This window comes from Macrobrachium rosenbergii, chromosome 3 (assembly GCF_040412425.1).
Source record: "Macrobrachium rosenbergii isolate ZJJX-2024 chromosome 3, ASM4041242v1, whole genome shotgun sequence".
Lineage (NCBI taxonomy): Eukaryota > Metazoa > Arthropoda > Malacostraca > Decapoda > Palaemonidae > Macrobrachium > Macrobrachium rosenbergii.
The window spans coordinates 70,070,763-70,090,107 of NC_089743.1; the positions used below are offsets into that span (position 1 = coordinate 70,070,763).

Consider the following 19,345-nt stretch of genomic DNA (forward strand, 5'->3'; position numbering starts at 1 on the left):
AATCAAGAGAGGAAAGAACATGCCAGTGATGGGGCGGAGGAGTGTGGGGCGTCAGCGGATCAGGTGGATGGATGTGGTGAGGAGAGATATGGGTGAGGTGGGACTTGGGGAGGAAGATACAAGGGATAGAAATGGTAATTCTAAGTATTAGAACCATGCCTGTTTTTACCTTGAAAAATGTTTTTTCTACACTTTTAGGGCTTCTGATACTGGCGGTGCATTTGTTTGTTGTCGGCCAAATGGAATGTCCCTCGCCGTGTTTAGTACTGGCCGGGGCTGGGGGTACCCCTACGTTAACAAGTTACTGCACTTGCCGGACGGGATATGAACCATTCCAAACAGACGTACCCGTGCTCTGTCTTGTGAAGATCGCGTATGGAAACCCCTTGTTGGATGGACTTCAGGGGTTAATTGCAGGTTAATTACATTCGACCCCCCAAAAATAACGATAAATTGTAAATTAGCAACCAAAATACTATAAGAAACTGCTAAATACCCGCCGTGTCTCTATTACTTTACTTAGATCTACCATGGAAATAGATGGAGAAAGTTGACTCGAGCGGCCGAGTCGGACCGACCCTGCTCTGCAGTGGGTCTATAATAAGGTCGAAAAAAGATGGTTGTTTTGATCTTTGGTCATGAAATCTATTTAAATGTCATAAGAAGAAGAAGTGGCAAACTTTGTTTACAATGGTGCAATCTCGAATAATGTTTTAATGTGTCTCTCCATAAATGTCTTGTGATCTTCTCTGTCGATCCCATTTTTAGAATAATTTGCACTAAAAGTGTTCATATATCTTTTATTTTATAATTAAAGTTTTTAATTTAGATTTTGAGCAAGTTAAATCGTTTTTCAATCACATATATTTGACCTAAAATCAGAGCTAATACTAAATTTACTTACGACGTAAACCCAAATTGAACTCACACACATGGTGCTGTTATCATGGATATAACCCCACATTAGGAGACGCAAATAATACGTTAAAATGACGTAAGTACTTGTTTAAGCTAAGGATGTTTCTGTTAAATGTTTAAAAATTTATTATATTCGTAGGCTAATTGTTATCGCAAACTATGGTAAGTTCAGCAACAAGTTAGCCTAGGCCCTAGCTTATCCTCAGGTGTGTATGTAAAATGTTACTTTAAACCATTACGACAGTTTGGACTTGAAAATATCATTTCACAATGCTGTAATGTGTGCTTTGGACGTTTCTGACGGTAGATCTAAGCAGTAGCTCTGCGGCGGCGATTTCCTTCTAACTTGACTTTTTCTACAGTTTTTTTGGTTGCTAATTATGTATTTACCTTCAGTTTTTGTTGCACGAATGTAATTAACCCCTGAAGTCCAACCAACAAGGGGTTTCCATATGCGATCTTCACAAGACAGAGCACGGGTACGGTACGTCTGTTTGGAACCGTTCATTTCCTGTCCGGCAAGTGCAATAACTTGTTAACGTAGGGGTACCGCCCCCCTGGTCTGGTACTAAACACGGCAAAGGGACATTCCATTTGGCCGACAACAAACAAATGCACCGCCAGTATCAGAAGCCCTAAAAGTGTAGAAAAAACCAGTTTCCAAGGTAAAAACAGGCGCGGAGCTAATACTTAGAATTACCGAGCTATCAGTGGGATTCAGGTTCTTCTATTTCTTTTTCCCACTGTGGCCCCTGAATTGTAGGGTATAAGGGTGGGGTCACTACTGTCTAAAAGCACGCATTTGCCACTAAGGGAATGAATGTCCGAAACGTTCAAGGCACTCATTAAAACATAGGGAAATGATATTTCCAAGTCCCAATTGCAATATTGCTCTGGTTATTACAGAAATGCCAGAATATCAGTACTGTAAATCCAAATCACAGTCTTATAAGACATGGTGGAAAAAAGGACTTGAAAACAATGGCAAATAAAATAAAAATAAACTGTGAAGACAATATGAGAAAACATCGAGGAGGAGGAAGGTAAAAAACAAATGTAAAAATTCTAGTAATTTATAATAGGCCTTATCCCTGAGTAATTGAAAAGAAATCCAGGAAGCCTCTGCAGCCTGTGAGACGTCATTTTGTTTGAGAAATATAATGAAGAAATGTATAATAGTTGAAATGATTTGAAATATAATGAAGAAATCTACAATAGTTGAAATGATTTTATAGTTTGTTTTGGTTATGTGTGATATTCTTCGTTAATTCGACTTCTGCATTCCTTTTATATTCTTTCTACCTTCTCGAGTCGGAGTAATAAGAACACACGTCTTTCTTGTATGGGTTTTATTGTACAACTAGCTACAGAGTCTACAGTCTTGCCTTATGGTTATGGGGCGGGTTTGTTTATATTCTGGTATGCAAATGACACTCTTAGCCTTCGCTGATATCAGTGGTAAATTTAAAATCAAACAGATTATAAAAGAGACAAAACTGAGAATCATATGTAGAATCTACTGGTCACTTTTACCAGACACATATATATGTAATTCTAATAGCCATATGTTTAAACTAATATTTTAACACCTTTCCTTGATGAAGAGTTTTGTTATAACTTGAGTAAAGACAAAAGTTATTAAAAAATTATATAAAAATAATTTGTTTTGGCATTACTGTACAAACAAAGTACAGTGAACCCCCCACATTCGCTGGGATGCGTCCCACACCCCCCACCGCAAATAGCTAAAATCTGCAAATTCTTAAAACCCCTCTAAAAACACTTAGAACTGCCCATTTTGATAGTTTAAACACAGAAGAACCCTGCAAAAATGCATATACCTGAGTATTTTAATAGTTTTATCACAAAAAGTGCATTTATTCATGAAAATTATATGAAAATACAGTAATTAGTGAATATTTCTCAGTGAAAAATACCGCGAATGGGCGAATTTTCCGCGAATAATGGCTAGATATGCTCCACAGAGAAACCCGCGAATGCGTGAGTCCGCGAATCATGAGAACGCGAATACAGGTGGTTTACTGTATTCCAGTCGAGTACATACATACAAACATTTAAGTATATCAAAAGACATGTAAGCACACAAAAATAACATGATAAAGAGGATACAATGCTGTAAAAAAATTATTCGTTTCAACGTCAGATATAGACAATTTACAACAAAAAAACATTTCAACTAAGTACTGTAAATGCAAATATCTAAGTAAATGAAATGACATGCAAGTATACAAAAATAAGATGATGAAGAGCATACAATGCTGTAATAAAATTATTTGATTAGACGTCAAACATTTAGAGTTTACAGCTGCACTCGAAAGTAGCACAGGCAGTCCCTGGTAATCGGCGTGGGTTCCGTTCTGACAGGGTGACAATAACCAAAATTGCCGATAACCGAAAATCTGCGATTTGTTCCAACTTTGATAACCACAAACCGTCGGTCCTTCCATTAGGAATTACTGCAGCGAAGCTGGATGTAGCCATTAAACTCTTAAACAAGGTGGTTAAGTAGTAACTTCTACCTCTGGGTAGAAACCTGCCTGCCCAGATGTAAACATTCAGTTGCTTTCAGCCGTCATCACGTTGAAGACATGTTTTCGGATCTCTTTTGCCTGACTGTTGTTAAGCTCTTTATTATCGGTGGGGATCTTCCTGTATTTTTTTGTGTATATATTGCATGTTTTGATATTTGTACAAACCCATGATTTGTGATAACCTTGCATAAGCCGTTGTTCCCCTGTGTCTGTGTCTGGTTTGGCGGCCAGGTGTATTTAGAGGCATAACAGTTGCAGTTGTTAATGCTTCTCTTCAGTATCCTTTGTTATTTAGATACTGAAGTTCCCTTGTGGTAAGTTCCTTCCCACAGCGCCCTTGGTGGCCTCTCCTCCTTCCTTCTCTCTCCCTGTAAGTTCTTTCTTTTCTTTCATTCGCCCTCTTCGCTCACTCGGGCGAAGACCTCGAAGAGGGGGGCGGTGGGGGGGCGCAGGTGGTCGGGCAACCTCTTCTAAGGGGGGCTCCTCTCACTGCGTAGGGCAGTTCCCTCGTAGCGAGAGGAGTCTCCCTCTACTAATCATCTTTGCTTTTTCTTTCAGGTTGACAGTGAGCATTGCAGGCACAGCAGTAGTTGGCTGAATATCTCAGGAGATATCTTGCATGAAGGAGTCATGAACGTCCTGACATTCATTCAGTGTTGCTTCGGGATCGACCACAGTACCGGGTTGGAATGGCATAGTTCCACGTCGGGATCGTTCTGACTTTGTTCCCGCTGATGTGGATCGATCACTGTCATTGCTGGCCTTCATGTATGCTGTGGCACTGCCTCTGGTGTATCTGTGGTCCATCTGCTCCTGCTGTTTCCTGTGTTATGCTTCTGTTAACTCGACGACAGTCTCGGGCGGCTCTTCCTGGTGTACTGCTGCAGCCGTCCTGATCGTTCCTGTCGCTGCTGGTGCCGTTCATGTGACACTTCTGCCCGTTGCTGTAGCTCCTGCCTTCCGAACCATTTCCGCAGCTCCTGCATCGGCTGTCCTGATCATGCCTGCTGCTTTTCCTGGTGGTTGTGTCCTGTGCCGCTTCTGTTGCGTTCATGCGTAGCTGCCCTGCAGGTTATGATGTCCGCTGTCCTGTAGATGTTGGGGTGAAGGTGAAGGAAGTCGCCCTGTGGAAGTGAAGTTCCTGGCCATTGTGGTAGCTCCTGCCTTCCGAACCGCTTCCGTAGCCCCTGCATCGACTATCCTGATTGTGCCTGCTGCTTCTCCTGGTGAGTGATGTCTTGGGGCCACTTCGTTGTGTTCCTGCCTGGCTGCCCTGGAGGACGTGTTTTCGTGTACAATGAAAGTTACGCCCTGTAAGGTAACCGACGTCTTCCAACTTATCTTTGATTTCTTCTTCTTGCCTCTTCCTCTCCCAGGTTGAGGGTCCCAGGAACTGGACAGACCTCCGTCGGCCGAAGGGAGAGAAGACTTCTTCTTTTCCCTTGATGCCCTTGGCGACTGAGGACTGCCTCTTTCTGAGAGGCAGTGGGTCTCTTGTAGCTCTTCCCACCTTCGGGTTAGAAGCCAGATTCGCATACCCCAGGGTTTTGTGTTTTTGGGAGCCAGGCGCTGCAGACTTAGTTTGCAATCCCGTTGCCAGTCCTAGAGTTCCGCCTCTAAAATGAGGCCTCTTGGGTAGCTGTGCCAAACGCTCCAGTGATTGAGATTCGGTGTAATATCAAGTATCCTAATCTAGTCTGGAGAGTACTCATTCGCATTCTCCTGTAGGGTCTGGCGTTTCTGGGCGCATGAAGTGCAGCCCAGAAGGGGCCCTTGTTGCCAGTCTTAGAAGTCTGCATCTAAGACTGGTTTGTGCCAGCTCTTTTCAGTTTCTTAGAGGCCGAAAGCAGCTCTCGATTTCAGGATCTCATGGGTCAGATCCCACCGCAGATCATGGCGCTCTCTCACAGAGGCTTTGGGGCGAGAGAAAGTGTGAGACACCTGGGTCCCTGGGTGCCGAGACACTGGGTGTCTCAATACTGCCGCCAGCTGCTTGGTTGCTGGCAGGAGGTTTTCATCTTGTGTCTTGAACCTTATGGTTCGAGCATGTGTGAGGATAACAGACACCAGAATTCCCCTTGAACCTTCTCTAGAGGCCTCAGCCTCGAAGGAGTTTAGAAGTTCAGGAAACTAGCAGTAGTCCCACGGCAGACAAGTTTCGCCCTGTCCAGTTCACGATTGTATTTTGCGCGATTGGCTCGGCGATTGGCTCAGCCCTAGTCGCGTTTGTAGCCCAGCTCGATTCGGTGCGGCAGCTTGGCCTGCTCAGTTTTCGAATCGGGTTCTCGGCTCTGTTCAGTGAACTTTCTGCTCTTCCCAGGAAAATGCTTTGCCACTACCTTTTTAAGCACTCTTCTTCCCCTTTGTGGCAGTAATCTCCTTGGTTGATTATCCTTCACAGTCCGCCTCTCCTGCTGGTCATGCTGGCAGGACAGGTAGAGTACTCTTTCTCCTCACTAATTCTCTTTTCCTCTGGGATTTGCTCCGAGCTCAAAATGGACAGAAGGCTCAACAACTTTGTCTTGAGTTGGCTGCCTGGCGTGCTTTGGGTGTGGTCCCCCGATTGTCTTAATAAGCAACCAGGTAGCTGAGGAGGTTTCTTTGCGATCTTTCAAGGTTTTCCTCCAGGAGAAATTTTACAGGAGTTTAGCCAGGAAGCTGGCGAGGTGTCTTCCTCTTGAGAGTTCACGATCGCCCTCATTTTCGGAGAACTTCAGCTGACAGATCTGTGCGAGGATCCCCAGGACAGGACCTCGGCTCCCCCAATGAAAAATCTTCATCACTCGCAACCCTTGCAGTTTCCTAGGGGCCGAGAGTGTCGGGGGCCGCTGCGGGTCCTTGCATCCGAGAGAGTTCTCAACCAGATGAATTCTTTTCTTCGGAGAAGGAGTTCATTCAGGTCAAGACACCAAGCTTCTCCCTTGCCTCTACAGAGTACGAATTCTTCTTGCCTCGAAGGGTCTTGCTAACTGCAGTTCTTTGGGCAATTCTGGTGCTAAGAAGAAGGACTTTGTCCCAATTCGGATCTCTGGTTTTGTAAGTCCCGAGTTTGCTCAACCCTTAGGAACAAACCTTTACTTGGTTCTGCCTTTCTCTTTCAGAGATTTGCCAGATACCTCGGTAATCAAGGTTCATACCAGGGCCCTTGTCCTTTGGACAGTGGCCAGGAGCTTGTGGTCTTAGTCATCTCGACTCTACCTTGAGTTCAAGCCAGCCTCCCTCAACTCCTAAGAAGTCCCAGGCTTCGGAAGAAGATAGCAGAACACATAGCCCTCTTCTTCCCTTCTAGGAAAGTGCGCGTAACTGTGTCTCTTTCCACCCTCTTTTCCATAAGGGAGGAGAGAAGAAGGGAAGAGAGAAAGAAGTATCGACCAGGAAGAAGTTCTCCTACTGCTGATGCCTGGATGAAATGATACTTATCGAGTCTCTGGAGCTGACAGTGACATTGCTGAGATCTGGGAATGGATTCCTTCAGGAGAAGTATCCATTTCCCTTGGGTCTCAGCAATTCTTTTCAGCAAACTTCCATCCTGCTTTGTCTCATGTGCTCCCGATTCGTGAAATACCGGCCCGGCTAGGTCTAATCATCTCGGTATCCTGTCATCTTGCAGAAGCTTCCCCATGATGGAGAATGGAGGTCTGCTTCCATTCCTCCGTCCTTCTTTCCTCTTCGAAGTATGAGGAAAGAGTTAGGCTAATGCTTGATTGAAGGAACCTTCGAGTATGCTTGCATATTCCCCTCACATCGTGTGTCTACTTCCGGATTCACCTATCAAGGAATATGCGCACACCTGTAAGACTTTGTCTTGAAGTTGTGTGACCGAGACGATTAGTACCTTCTCATCAACCTCCTGAACCCAAGGCAGCCTTTTGGCCTTCAGAGAATTCAGGATAAGTTTTGCGACACGCCGGATTTGTTGAGCAGCAAACCTGATAAGCGGCGTTCGTGCGACAAACAAGGAATCGTTTTTCATCTGTTTCATCTGTCAACATTTGCAGGTAATTGGTGTTCTGTTTATGACAGCTCAGTTGTGGATGTATTCCGGGTGGGGATGTTGATGGCGACTTGGCCTCTGGGTTTGGTGTTGGGGCCCAGGCGTGTTGTTCACTCTTTCTTCCACGAAAGATTCATGAAGAGACTGCTCGACTGAGAGAGATCCCTACCGTCTTTCTGTTGCCTCCTGACACAACAAAGTCGGTGGTTTTATCTGCTCCTTCATACCAGACCCAGGGCCACTATGGTCACTGAGGCATGCTGTCTTTTTAGGAAAGGTGATATCTGAGTTTTTCCTCCACATATTTATCTCTGTTTAGCTAGGGTTCACAAGCATTGGGCACCCAGAGTTGCAGACAAATGCTGGAAGATTTCGCCTTTGCCCACGACACAGTAGCTCTGCTTCAAGGCATTGAGAAAGTTCTGTGACCAAACCTCCTGTAGCAGCTACACAGAAAATGGTTCTTCATACCCAGTACATCCCTGTGTGTTCAGGACTGGAGACCTTCCAGCTCCTTGCAGGCTGTTTCAGGCTTTCTCGCCATGAAGTCCTCTGTAACCTCTCCCAGGGACTGGATCCATCTTTGCTGGTGGGTGTCAGCAGACTTCTTCTTGGGTCAAGTCACTCTTCAAGTCTGTGCTTCCTCTGTTAAAACTAAGCTGAGGTTGCTTCTCTCCCTTTCATTTTGAAGAACATAGGCCCTTAGGACCCTAGTCTTCTATCTAAGTAACCTTTACCTCCTCAGTCAGATTGAGCTACGGATGAGGAAGCTTCTTCAGTCTTGCTGTCCCAGGAACTGTTCCTGGGTGTATATGTGACTCTCGTTTGGGTTTCTGTCCCGTGCTCTGCCGTGCCCTTCTAAAGTCGTCAGATAGAGATGTCCTCCCAGGACCATCTCTTATCTTCTCCAGCCTTGCGCGTAGAAGATGGAAGAACAGGTGAAGGATCATACACTCAACTCCTTCTCGGATGTCGTGGTGGACTCTGATCCATCAGCATCTGTTATTGGGTTCAAGTCTTCTTGTTCCCCCTCCTCCTTGGACTTGGTTGGTGATCCAAGATCAATACGTTACTTTGTCCTATTAGGGAGCTATGGTACTTGTCGAAAAGGCTCGACATTTCTAACCTGGATGTCATCCACGTTTTCGTTAGCACTCTCTCCCAAGGAAGAAGTGTCTAGGACACATCTTTCTCCTGGCTTTTTAAATGATGAGTACTCAGCAGCTGGCCAGCGATGCGGTACTTTCACCCGAGCTCACGAAGTCAATGGGTTGTCCATCCCTCACATTCTGGGAAGTTTCTGTCAGTCTGGAAGCAAGGCGTGGTCTCATAGACCATACTCTTGTCTTCCTGTGATCTTAACCCACAGGCCCTTGGAACCTTTTTCCTTGGTCTGTGGTGGCTATCAACAAGTTGTGTTTTTCTTGGCTCCTTCAAAGAAAGTAACATCTCCCTAAGGTGTTGGTTCTTGAAGTGAGGGAAAGGATACCAGAGTGACTGGCTTCTCTTCCTCCTTCCCCGTCCTCCCTACTTCTCTTCCTTCAGGATGAGAATAGGACTCGAACCAATAACTTGCTGGATCTGGCATCTGATGGGTAGACTACACATCAGTACCTGTTCTGTTTTCTTCTAGAATCATAAAGCAGTTCACTTCTTCACTCTAGCAAGGAGGAAGGAGAGACTGGCAATAGGGGAAGCCCCTATCTCTGGTTTTCCTTACTCCAACTAAGATTCTTCCAACCTATTTCATTATGAGTTATATTTCCTCACTTGCGAGAAGGTCTAGTGTCTGACATTTGATCTTGCAGTTTCTGCTCTGATCAATGTGTCCCAGAGAAACCTGATCTCCTCCTTGCTCTTTGACCAGGAGGAGTAGCCAGGTGTGCAGAACTCTCTAGTCAGTTCGAGAGACTCACTCAGATTTCTCACTCAACCAGTGAGTCTTCATAATATAAGGACGAAAGCGGTTTTATATTGTGTTGGAATAAATCACAGTTTTTGAAAGTAAAATTGTATTTTTTCTAACTATACAAGCTCCAGGTCCTTCTGTCCTCAATATGCCCACCTTATGCCATCCTCAATCTGAACCTGGACCAGGCAAACTGGAATGTTTACCTGGTGGTGCTGCCTAACCACCTTGTTTAAGAGTTTAACCGCCGTGTCCAGCCGTAAGTAGTAATTCCTAAGTAAGGACCTCAGGTTTAGTTAGGAAAAATACAATTTCCGCCTTTTTAAAAAATTGTGATTTTCGGCACTTTTTCTGGGCTTATCAGTGGCAAAAATTGCCAGTTTTTGGTTATTGGCGCCTCTGTTAGGTATGTATCAGTGCCAATACCCAATTACAGGTGTATCGGCGCCAATAAGCCAGAATCGGCGATTGTCGGTGCTGAAAATTGCCAATTTTCGTCGCTAGACAAGCGCCGTAAAACTGGATCGCTAATAACTGGGGACTGCCTGTAAATAATGATGGGTGTAATATGCAAACAGTGCATATTAGTAATAGAATTAGTAAACTACAAATTAGCGTTGCAAATTAGCCTAATTGGCAAATAGAAACTTTCAAATTTGACAATAATAAAACACCAACATTGCAAAATAATTGGCAAATAGAAATTTGCAAATTTGACAATTATAAAACATTATTTGGTATAAGTGACAAGTAAAGTATTGTCTAAATCATTGGCTTTTTTACAGCAGACAGTCCCAAGTTAGTGATTAGTTCTTAGGTCCTCTGTGCACAGATGATCTTTGTAAGAGATTTTTATATAAGTAACTTATCAAATAATTACATAGCTATAGTTTCTACTTTACGCGGCAGCTCAAAATTCAAAAATCGTTGTAGCGCTCTTTTGTTTTGGGTGTAGTTAGACTGCTCTGCCCACTCTCAGGGAAGAATAGGTACAACATAGCTGAAGAGCTCAATTCGTTTCACTGGCTAATGATGAACACTGGTTATTGTTAGCACTTGATTCATTTTTCCCGGATGGTCGGATATCTTCATTTGGTGAAGTACTCTTTGCTTTTGGTAGCGTTCAGCTATTATTTAGCTTAGCTAGAATTCAGTTATCTTTTTTTGATTGTGACTTTCCCAATTTGGACTTTTAGACTAATTATGTCTGACTCTAGTTTGTCTAGCATTAGGTATTGCAGCAAAGGCTGCAAGACTAGACTCACTTCAGCAAAATATGTCTCATACTGTCTGTAGTTCTTGTAGGGAGCAAATTTGCTCGCCCAATCTTAATTGTGAAGAATGTAAGGACGGTGGAAGACTTTGCAGACCCACTTAGATAAATTGTAACGTGACCAACTGAGGAAGGCTATGGCTAGGGCTGAAGTAAGCGCTTCCACTAGTTCAGTTGATTCTCCAGGAGTTGATATCACTGCTTTGCCTATCCCTTCAACACCTGTGACGGCTTTTTCTCCCATTTCCAGCCCTCCAGCCTTTCCTGTTACTGTACTCCGTTACTTGGCTCTCATTCTTCTGAACCCAATGCCATTACCAGCTTCGAAGCACGTGTGGATCAGAAATTTAATTTCTTGTTAATACTGTTTTAGATAGGGAATTCTGTGAAAGTCCTGATGGACAAATTTAATACAGTGTTGGTGCAGTGCCAAGTGCAGTGTCAGTGGGGGCTGTTCATCCCACTGATGCTCCTAGACCAAGTTCCCTGCTAAACTCCTCTTGCTCATATGGGAGGAAGCAAACTGGCAGTCCAAGGGAGGTCGGTGGGGTTTGCCCACAAGCAGTCATCGCCTCATCCGAGCCTGTTGTTCGCCAATCCCAGGTTGCAGAGGACCGCCATTGGAAAGGCGTCCGTGTGGATGTTCATACCCTGTTGTCTAGTGATATGCCAGAAGTATTTGTCCTATTCTACTGGGGAAGTTCCATCCTTGGGAGTTTCTGCCCTCTCTCAAGTGGACTTCTTCAGTCTCATTGACGCTACTCATTGGTCAGCCTTCTTGTCCACCAGGATTTTGTTTACCACATCGGAAATGGACCACTTGCTGAAAGATATTTATAAGGTTTTCGAGGTTCTGAGTTTCCTCGATTGGACCATTGGTACACTAGCGAAGAAGATCGAAGACTGCGCATCACTTTAAGAGTATTTTGTTTCAGACTGGCTGGGGGTTCTGACCTGCTCAGATCGTGCAGTGAGTGACGGCGCCCATGAACTAGCCACCATTTTCACTACTGGTGTACAGAAGAAACGAGACTTACGTTGCTCGTTTACCTCTAAGGGAGTCACTCCTCAACATTCTTCCCTTCTGTTCGCTCCCTTGGGCAGCAATGGCTTATTTCCTCAAGAAACTTTAGAACCGGTGGCAGGAAAATTGCAGAAGAAATCCTCCCAAGATTTAGTCGCTCAGTTCACCAAGAGGACTAGGATCTCAACACGTTCCTCTTCCACTGCAGTTCCTCCAAACTTGCACAAGACCTAGGATTGCTGATAAACTTCAAGAAATCACAGTTAATCCCTACACAGTTGATTCTTTATTTGGGGATATTGATAAATTCTCTGAATTTTCGGGCTTTTCCATCCCAACAAGGGATTCACAACTGTATTGCGAAAGAGTTCGAGACTTCATGTCTCTTCTGTCCTGCTCAGCCAACTCTTGGATGAGCCTTGTGGGAACTGTGTCATCAGTCGAGAAGTTTGTACCTCTGGGCAGACTACACATCAGACTCCTTCAGTTCTATCTCAAAGCCACGTGGCGGAGAAAGATATTTCCAGATTTGTTCAGCTTCGAAATCACCCCCAAAATCAAGGGGGACCTTCGGTGGTGGCTGGCGGAGGACAGATTCTAGACAGGGATGTCACTGTCTCCTGCAAACCCCAACCTAATGTTGTACTCTGACGCGTTGGATCTGGGTTGGGGAGCCCTTCTCAATGGCTTGCACATAAATGTGAAAAATTGAGGGCGATACACCTGGCCCTTCAGTTTTTTGCAACAGAGACTTTCAGGAAAACAGTGGTGGTACATTCAGACAGCACGACCGCACTGGCCTATATAAAGAAACAAGGGGAAACCCACTCTTTTTCACTATGCAAAGCAGCCACAGACTTTCTTGTATGGCCACAGAACAACAGGACCTGTTTGCAGCATCAAGAAACCACCATCTCCCTCTGTACTGTTCCCCGACTCCAGATCCACAAGCGTGGGTGACGGATGCCATGTTGCAAGATTGGTTGGGTCTCAATGTCTTTGCCTTTCCTCCTTTCAAAATGGTAAGAGAAGTGTTGAGCAATGTATCAGTGACCCTAGTGCCTCCTTTTGGCCGCACAAGGAGTGGTTCCCGGGCCTTCTAAGCCTACTAGTAGACTATCCAAGGCTCCTAGCTCAAGAAAAATCTTTTCAGACAGCCCCATTTTCTTCATTTTCACCGAGGCTTACCCACTTTCACTCTGACAGGCTTCAGACTGTCAGGAAACTTGCCAGAGCGAAAGGGTTTTCAAGGAAGGCTGCAGAAGCTATTGCAGGATGTAGGCAACTATCTTCTGCTGCAGTCTACCAATCAAAGTGGACAGTCTTTCGGAGCTGGTGTCGAGACAGAAATATATCCTCTACTCAGACGACTATAGCTCAGATCGCAGATTTTTTGCTGTTCCTCAGATCCTTGAAAGGTCTAGCCACATCAGCCATCAAGGGATACAGATCTGTGTTGATTCTGTCTTCAAGCACAGAGGAATAGACCTTGTATTAAACCAGGACTTAAATGATTTAATAAGGTCCCTGAATACTACTAAGCAAGATAGAAGCCCAGCTCTTGCATGGAATTTGGATATCATCCTCAGATGGCTTTTGGCCCCTCCCTTTGAGCCTCTAGAATCCTCTCTCTTAAAGATCTGACAGGAAAGTTATGCAGGTTTTTCTTATGGGCTGTCATGACTGCGCAGATGCGAAGAGGGGGGGTTACAAAAGCTAAAATGCCTTTTACAAGAGAGGCTTCTGGTAAAAGGTGAACCTGTCTAAAACCAAAAGGCCTCTAACCTTAGGGTTTAAAAAAAATGGTGAAGAACAAAGGCAAAAATAAACAACAGCAGGCAGCTAAACATGCCCTCCTTTGCAGTCAAGACAGCCTCAGCTGCAATAACATTCAAAAACCCACCAAAGCACGGAGACGTCAGACAGCCTCACTCCTCTGAGCAGCCGTGGTTTGTTCATGGTCACACTCCACCCCACGCTGGTCCATTGAAACTTGTTGCTCAAAAAGTTACCAAGGCCTTCTCCAAATCTGTGGTGTTCAGTTTAAAAACCCCTAGTCAGCCATGATCCAAGAAAAACGGCAGCTCACCACATTCTTCAAAACAACAAAAAAACTTTGAAGGTAAGGAGGCACAATCCTCCAAGGAACGAGGCGGGATGGTTTCACTTAATGACAAAGTCAAAGATCTGACAAGAAAGATTATGGGCTTAGCGACAGAAGAGGGTTAGCGTCAGCTGCATGCCTTTGAAAAGAGAGAAGGCTATCAACTGATGCTTCTCTCCTGCAACCTTAGGGTGGATGGTGAAGAACAGATCAGTTTGGCAATGTTCTCAAGAGCCTGCGTGACATAAAGAAACAATCAAGAAAGACCTCTGTCCAGTTTGTTACACAGGTATTTACGAAGAACCTGTTTTCTCCAAATCTGCATGGTGTTGGTTAAAACCCCAGTCAGGGATATCCAAGAATGTTTCTTTTAAGAACTGTGATTTCCTCTCACTCCAAGATAAAGGAGGATGGTGTTTTCTTATACAAGGCCAAAGCACATGGAAATTCATAGAGTACGCCATTGGTTGGTTTGATTTTTGCAATCCAAGTTTGTGGTGTAGTTTTTAAAATTCTGGTCATAGGCCTGTTTTTTACAGCTGGCATGGTGTTGTTGAAGAGGGATAGAGGAGTTTCTTACACACACATTTAAATGAGGTTTGTTTGGATTGTTAGCTTTGGCAACCTGCAATTAACTCCTGGCTCTACCACCATGCCACTAGAGGTCGAGAGGAGCTCCGACCAGAGGCAGTACCCACCTGCCGTAGCTCCCTCACCAGGTAAGGTTACAACAAGTATCTCACGATGCTAGCTAAATTTCCTATTTCAAATTCATCTCCATCCCTGAGTGTTTTTGAGTAGTTTTGTCCATGTATCCCACCTCCTGTCAATGTGGGATTCAGCTAGGTAATTATTTGTTAAGTTACATATATAAAAATGACATATTTATAATAAAATAAAGTTTTATATGTACTTAGCATATAATTACATGATCAGAGCCCTCCCTCCTCCCCTCTCATGGACGTAGAGCATAAACAAACTGAGCTCTTTAGCTGTGTTGTACCTATCCTTCCCTGAAAGTGGGCGGGGCAGTATAACTACACCTTTAACAAACGAGCTCTACCTCGAATTTTAAATTTTGAGCTGCTGTGTAAAGTAGAAACAATAGCTATGTAATTATTTGGTAAGTATATATAAAACTCTATTTTATTATAAAAATGTCATATTTGGTAGCCATTTAGAGTTCTCAAAGAAGTTACCCTTACCCTTATGTTCCCACTAGGGCTCCCTAAGACATATCTACTAATATCAAGAATTCTTTCATAGCTGCTGCAGGTTGAAATAGAGCCATTGTAGGTACAATGGTGGAATAAACTCAGAGAAAATCAGATATGCTCAAGTCTGCTTACCTTTTTTGTATATATTATGCATCTAGAAGTAAAATTTCTTTTTTCTATTTGATCTGGAAATATTAAATGATGCATTTGTCTGATAGAGGCTAGTTACAAGACCATGTGAAATACACACACACATGCACACATACACGAAGAGACTACCCACCAGTTAAACATCCGGTTGCAGTTGACTGGGAGTATATGAAAAATACTGTAATGCATTTTTACCTTTGGAAAATTCAGTATATAAAGAGACAGGAAAAAAGGCAGGCATCAAAGATTGAGATAATTTGGACATTAGATGAGTGGGAATGAGGAACATTTGTTCAGAAAAGCAGCAGATACGTAAGACCTGTAGCGAGACCCAGAAAATCATGGAAAAATGGTAGAAATAAACACCTAGACCTGGTTGGACCTCAGGCAGAAAAAGCACAGGACAAAAAAGGAGAAAACCCGTTCGTGAAAATACCCCTGTGCTATTGTTATGACTGTTCATAATGTAGCCTAAGTTTGTTTTAGTGAGAGTAACATACTGTGTATTATGTTTTAAGAAACTATTCATATATTATGTTTAGGAACTATTCAGATTAATGGCAGCTGATATTGAGTTTTTTATTTTTATTGTATTAGAGTAAAGGCATCAAGCTTTTTATGGATATAGATTTTATATTATAGTTCTTCAGATAAGTACTGCAGGTGATAGGATGACCTAGTTACAGTGCCACTTGGAAACCAAACTTCATGAGTTTAAATTAACTCATCCCAGAAGAATTTTTTTATGATTTTCATGCATAAATCCTAGATACAGCCTTAGCATACACTGCTTAGTTCCCAAAACCTGTTTCCATCACTGCTTGGCAACCATGTGAACCTAAAAACAGGTGCTTCATGAAGCACCTTTCTTTAAATAATTCTTACATTGTGGTCTGTAGGAGAAAGTACAATAGAGAGGGATACTCGCCAGAAAGGAAGATGTCTATAGATAGCCCTCCTCCTCAAATAATGCCCATCTGATCTGGGTCGTATAACAAATAATGTTAATTTTTTATTTAGTTTTATGTTCTTATGAAATTTTCTTTATATTTCAGTGAAATATTGAAACGTTCTTTTGAAGATGAGGGGCAGCAGGAAAGGGAGAAGGTTCTCAGGGTAGATGATGACTTTGAAGATGGGTAAGCAAGCTTCACAGCTTTGTTCAGTACAGTACTTTTCTTGAGTTCATGTTAGTCTAGGAATTAGTTTTTTTATCATTACAAATTTATGGATTAAGTGTATTAGTTGCATGTAAAAATACTAATGTGTACATTAATACATAATTTTTATGGTAAGCATTTAGAATCAAAAGTATAGTAAATATAATGATGAGATGTTAATCCTTTCTTTTCCTTTTTTCTGACTTGACAATTGCATAGGTATAAATGTTTTATCAGAAATGAAATTAATGCCTGTATTGACATTTCTCATGATTAATTCTAAGTTATTTGCAACATTCCAAAGCCCTGAAGCCATGGAGAGAGTCAATGTACTTGCCCAGTTTGCTTCAGAGACAGGGGAAGTAGCAGGACCTCCAATTGAACTACCATTGATGCTTGGTCGGGAAAAACTTCAGCTGATTCTCAATGCCTTACTTAAGCAGGTAATGTTTGTTGTTTAACAGGTTTTTATTATATTGCTGTTAACTATACAATGCTTAAAGAATCTTAGCCATCTGTGGAAATATCTTATTGTTCACTTGGTCCATTTTTCCTGTTTTAGTAGCCTTACAAAACACTGAATGGTCAATTTTCGTATTGTATAAAAGCTGATAAAATGATTTACTTTGTATGTACAGTATTACTTTATGTAGCACATTGATTAGCATAGAAAAACTGTTTAAAAATGGCATGCCATAATAGTGAAAGTAGCTCTGCAATCAACTTTGATTCATAACTAAAAAAGAAAAAAAAAATTTTCTTGTCAAGAGGCAAAGTAATTTTAGTTTATACTGTAGTTCAGAAACTGAGATAGATAAAACTGTCCACATGAAGCTCAGTCACTGCAAGAAGAGTGCATTGATTGATTTGAGCTTTGAAGCAATGACAGTCTTGCCTTTTGATTTATTGATGCAAGGCAGAGTTCCTCATTTTGTAACTGAATGGTGTGAGGGACTGATTCAGCTGGTTGCTTCTTAAACTGATACCTTCCATTCACCACTTAAGGAGATGAAAAACCTTACTAATACAAAAAGACCAAGAAAGTAGTACAGTAATGATGTGTTATCAGAGGATGTAGAGAGAAATAACCAGTCATAACTAGAATAAACTGAGATACTACTTAACAGTGAAGTTGAAATTTAATTTGGAATGGAAATAAGAGCTTGATTAGTAATGAGATAGAAATCTAGAGATTAAATCGGTTGAATCTTGAATGGAGTGTCTGTGATCTGTGCCAACCATCATATAAGATGATAGAAGAGAGGTGGGCAAATACTTGGATATGCTTTTCTGCAAATTCACCTACAAAGCTCATGTTTGGAGATGATTTCTTTATGGATGGCAGGGAAAGAATAGAAAGAGAAAAACAAGGGTTAGTGATTAGTTTAACAGAATCGTCCAAAAGCTAAGTTAAGGGGAATAAAGTCAAAGAGGGAGCCTCTCTTGTAGGAAAAGATGAAAGCCAGATTTATGGATATATGTTTATTTGGGATGGCTCTTACTTGTTGTTAAAGATAGCTTATGTCCCTGCACTGATAGGCAAGAAGATATAAGCTATCTTTAATAGTTGGTAAGTATCCAAATAATAAATTTTATTATGAAAATTTATATTTTGTTGGAATTTTTAAAGATTGAAAAAGCACTATACTGTCTAAACTTGGCATTTGAGTTCTCAAAGAAGTAGAGTGCTAGGTCTCTGCCTCTTTTTGTTTGTTAGTTATAGAAAAGTTTATTGCCCAGTAGTGCAGTATAGTAATATATATATATATATATATATATATGTATGTATATATATGTATGTATATGTATGTATATATATATATATATATATATATAATGTCACGATGCATCAAGTACCTGGTTACTACACAACTAATCTCAAGATTCAAGAAATATACCTCACTTAGCTTAGATACTGAACTCTCATAACATTAATTATTACGACTGAGTACTCCAAAGGTAACAGTGATCCCTTAACTTTAAAAACTTATTTATCACTTGAAAAATCAAACTAAGTTTATATCAGAATATGAATGCCGCAGTATCGAAAAATTAAACTGAAATATTCTACAAAAGGGCAACCTTCAGTCAAAAACTCGACCGAAATGGTCGAAAACGCAATTGTAAACTAAAAAGAACAAAACATGTTTATCTTTCTAGTAATATTCAATCATGTACCAATAAATCATTTTGCTAAAAATGAAGTTAATAGCAAAATTTATTTTAAATTCAAAGTTTGAATTAAATTTGAAAAATTTATTATTACTTGAAAATAACACAAAATTTAATTAATTCTTCGTTCATTTTGAAACAAAATTTTTCACAAAAACTTTATCAGAATTTACATAAAGTCAAATAAATTTAAAATGTCACAATTACTCAAGATTAGAAAAGAAAATCTAGTAAATGGAATATTAAATCAAGTATGTAATGTTATCAATTTTGAAGATATATATTTAAAATCATAAATAAATGTTAAAATTTCAAACATAAAAAATGTCGACCGAAATGGTATAAACGCAATTGTAAATAAAAAACATTCTAGTAAATACAATCATTTGCAATCATTTTCACTCAATTAAAAAATTTCTAACTTATTTACCATTTATTAATTTTGAAAAACATGAGCCTCTATTTACAAAACGTCTCCCGTATTAAATGTAATGTTTTGTTTTATATTAGTCGTTAGCGGAAAAAAGTTTTTTATCAAAAATCAATTTCATGTAGTTTTACAAGATTAAGAGTTCATGTTTGCTATTTTTGTCATTGCCTGAAGTTTAGCATGCAACCATGAAATGAAAAAATATCATTATCATATCAAATTTAATATATGACAGCAAAAAAAACGCAATTATACAAATCTGCTAAAACTCTTACATTAAAAGCTAATGAGTTAATTTTTAGTTCATTATTGTAACTAAACTGCGATGATTTTAGTACAATATTTAGCAAAATGGTGAATTTCTGAAAAAATATTATCTAAAACGATGCATGAATTAAGTAACATCCTCGGACGTAAAAAATGTTTTTCAGAAATTCACCAT

General features: G+C 41.3%; 1 protein-coding gene across 2 annotated transcripts in view; it reads left to right on the top strand.

Annotated features, from left to right (window-relative positions):
- Positions 1–542: 542 nt before the first annotated feature.
- Nle (notchless) overlaps positions 543–19,345 on the top strand; it is a 50,992-nt gene continuing 32,189 nt past the window's right edge. The window contains exons 1-3 of one of the 2 annotated variants that reach the window (XM_067081519.1): positions 543–994; positions 16,197–16,280; positions 16,606–16,744. In XM_067081519.1, coding sequence (XP_066937620.1) covers positions 990–994; positions 16,197–16,280; positions 16,606–16,744 — 228 coding nt within the window. In that variant the 5' untranslated portion in view covers positions 543–989. Of the gene's footprint in view, positions 995–16,158; positions 16,281–16,605; positions 16,745–19,345 lie in introns of those variants that run through there. The other variant, XM_067081508.1, reaches the window with a different exon arrangement.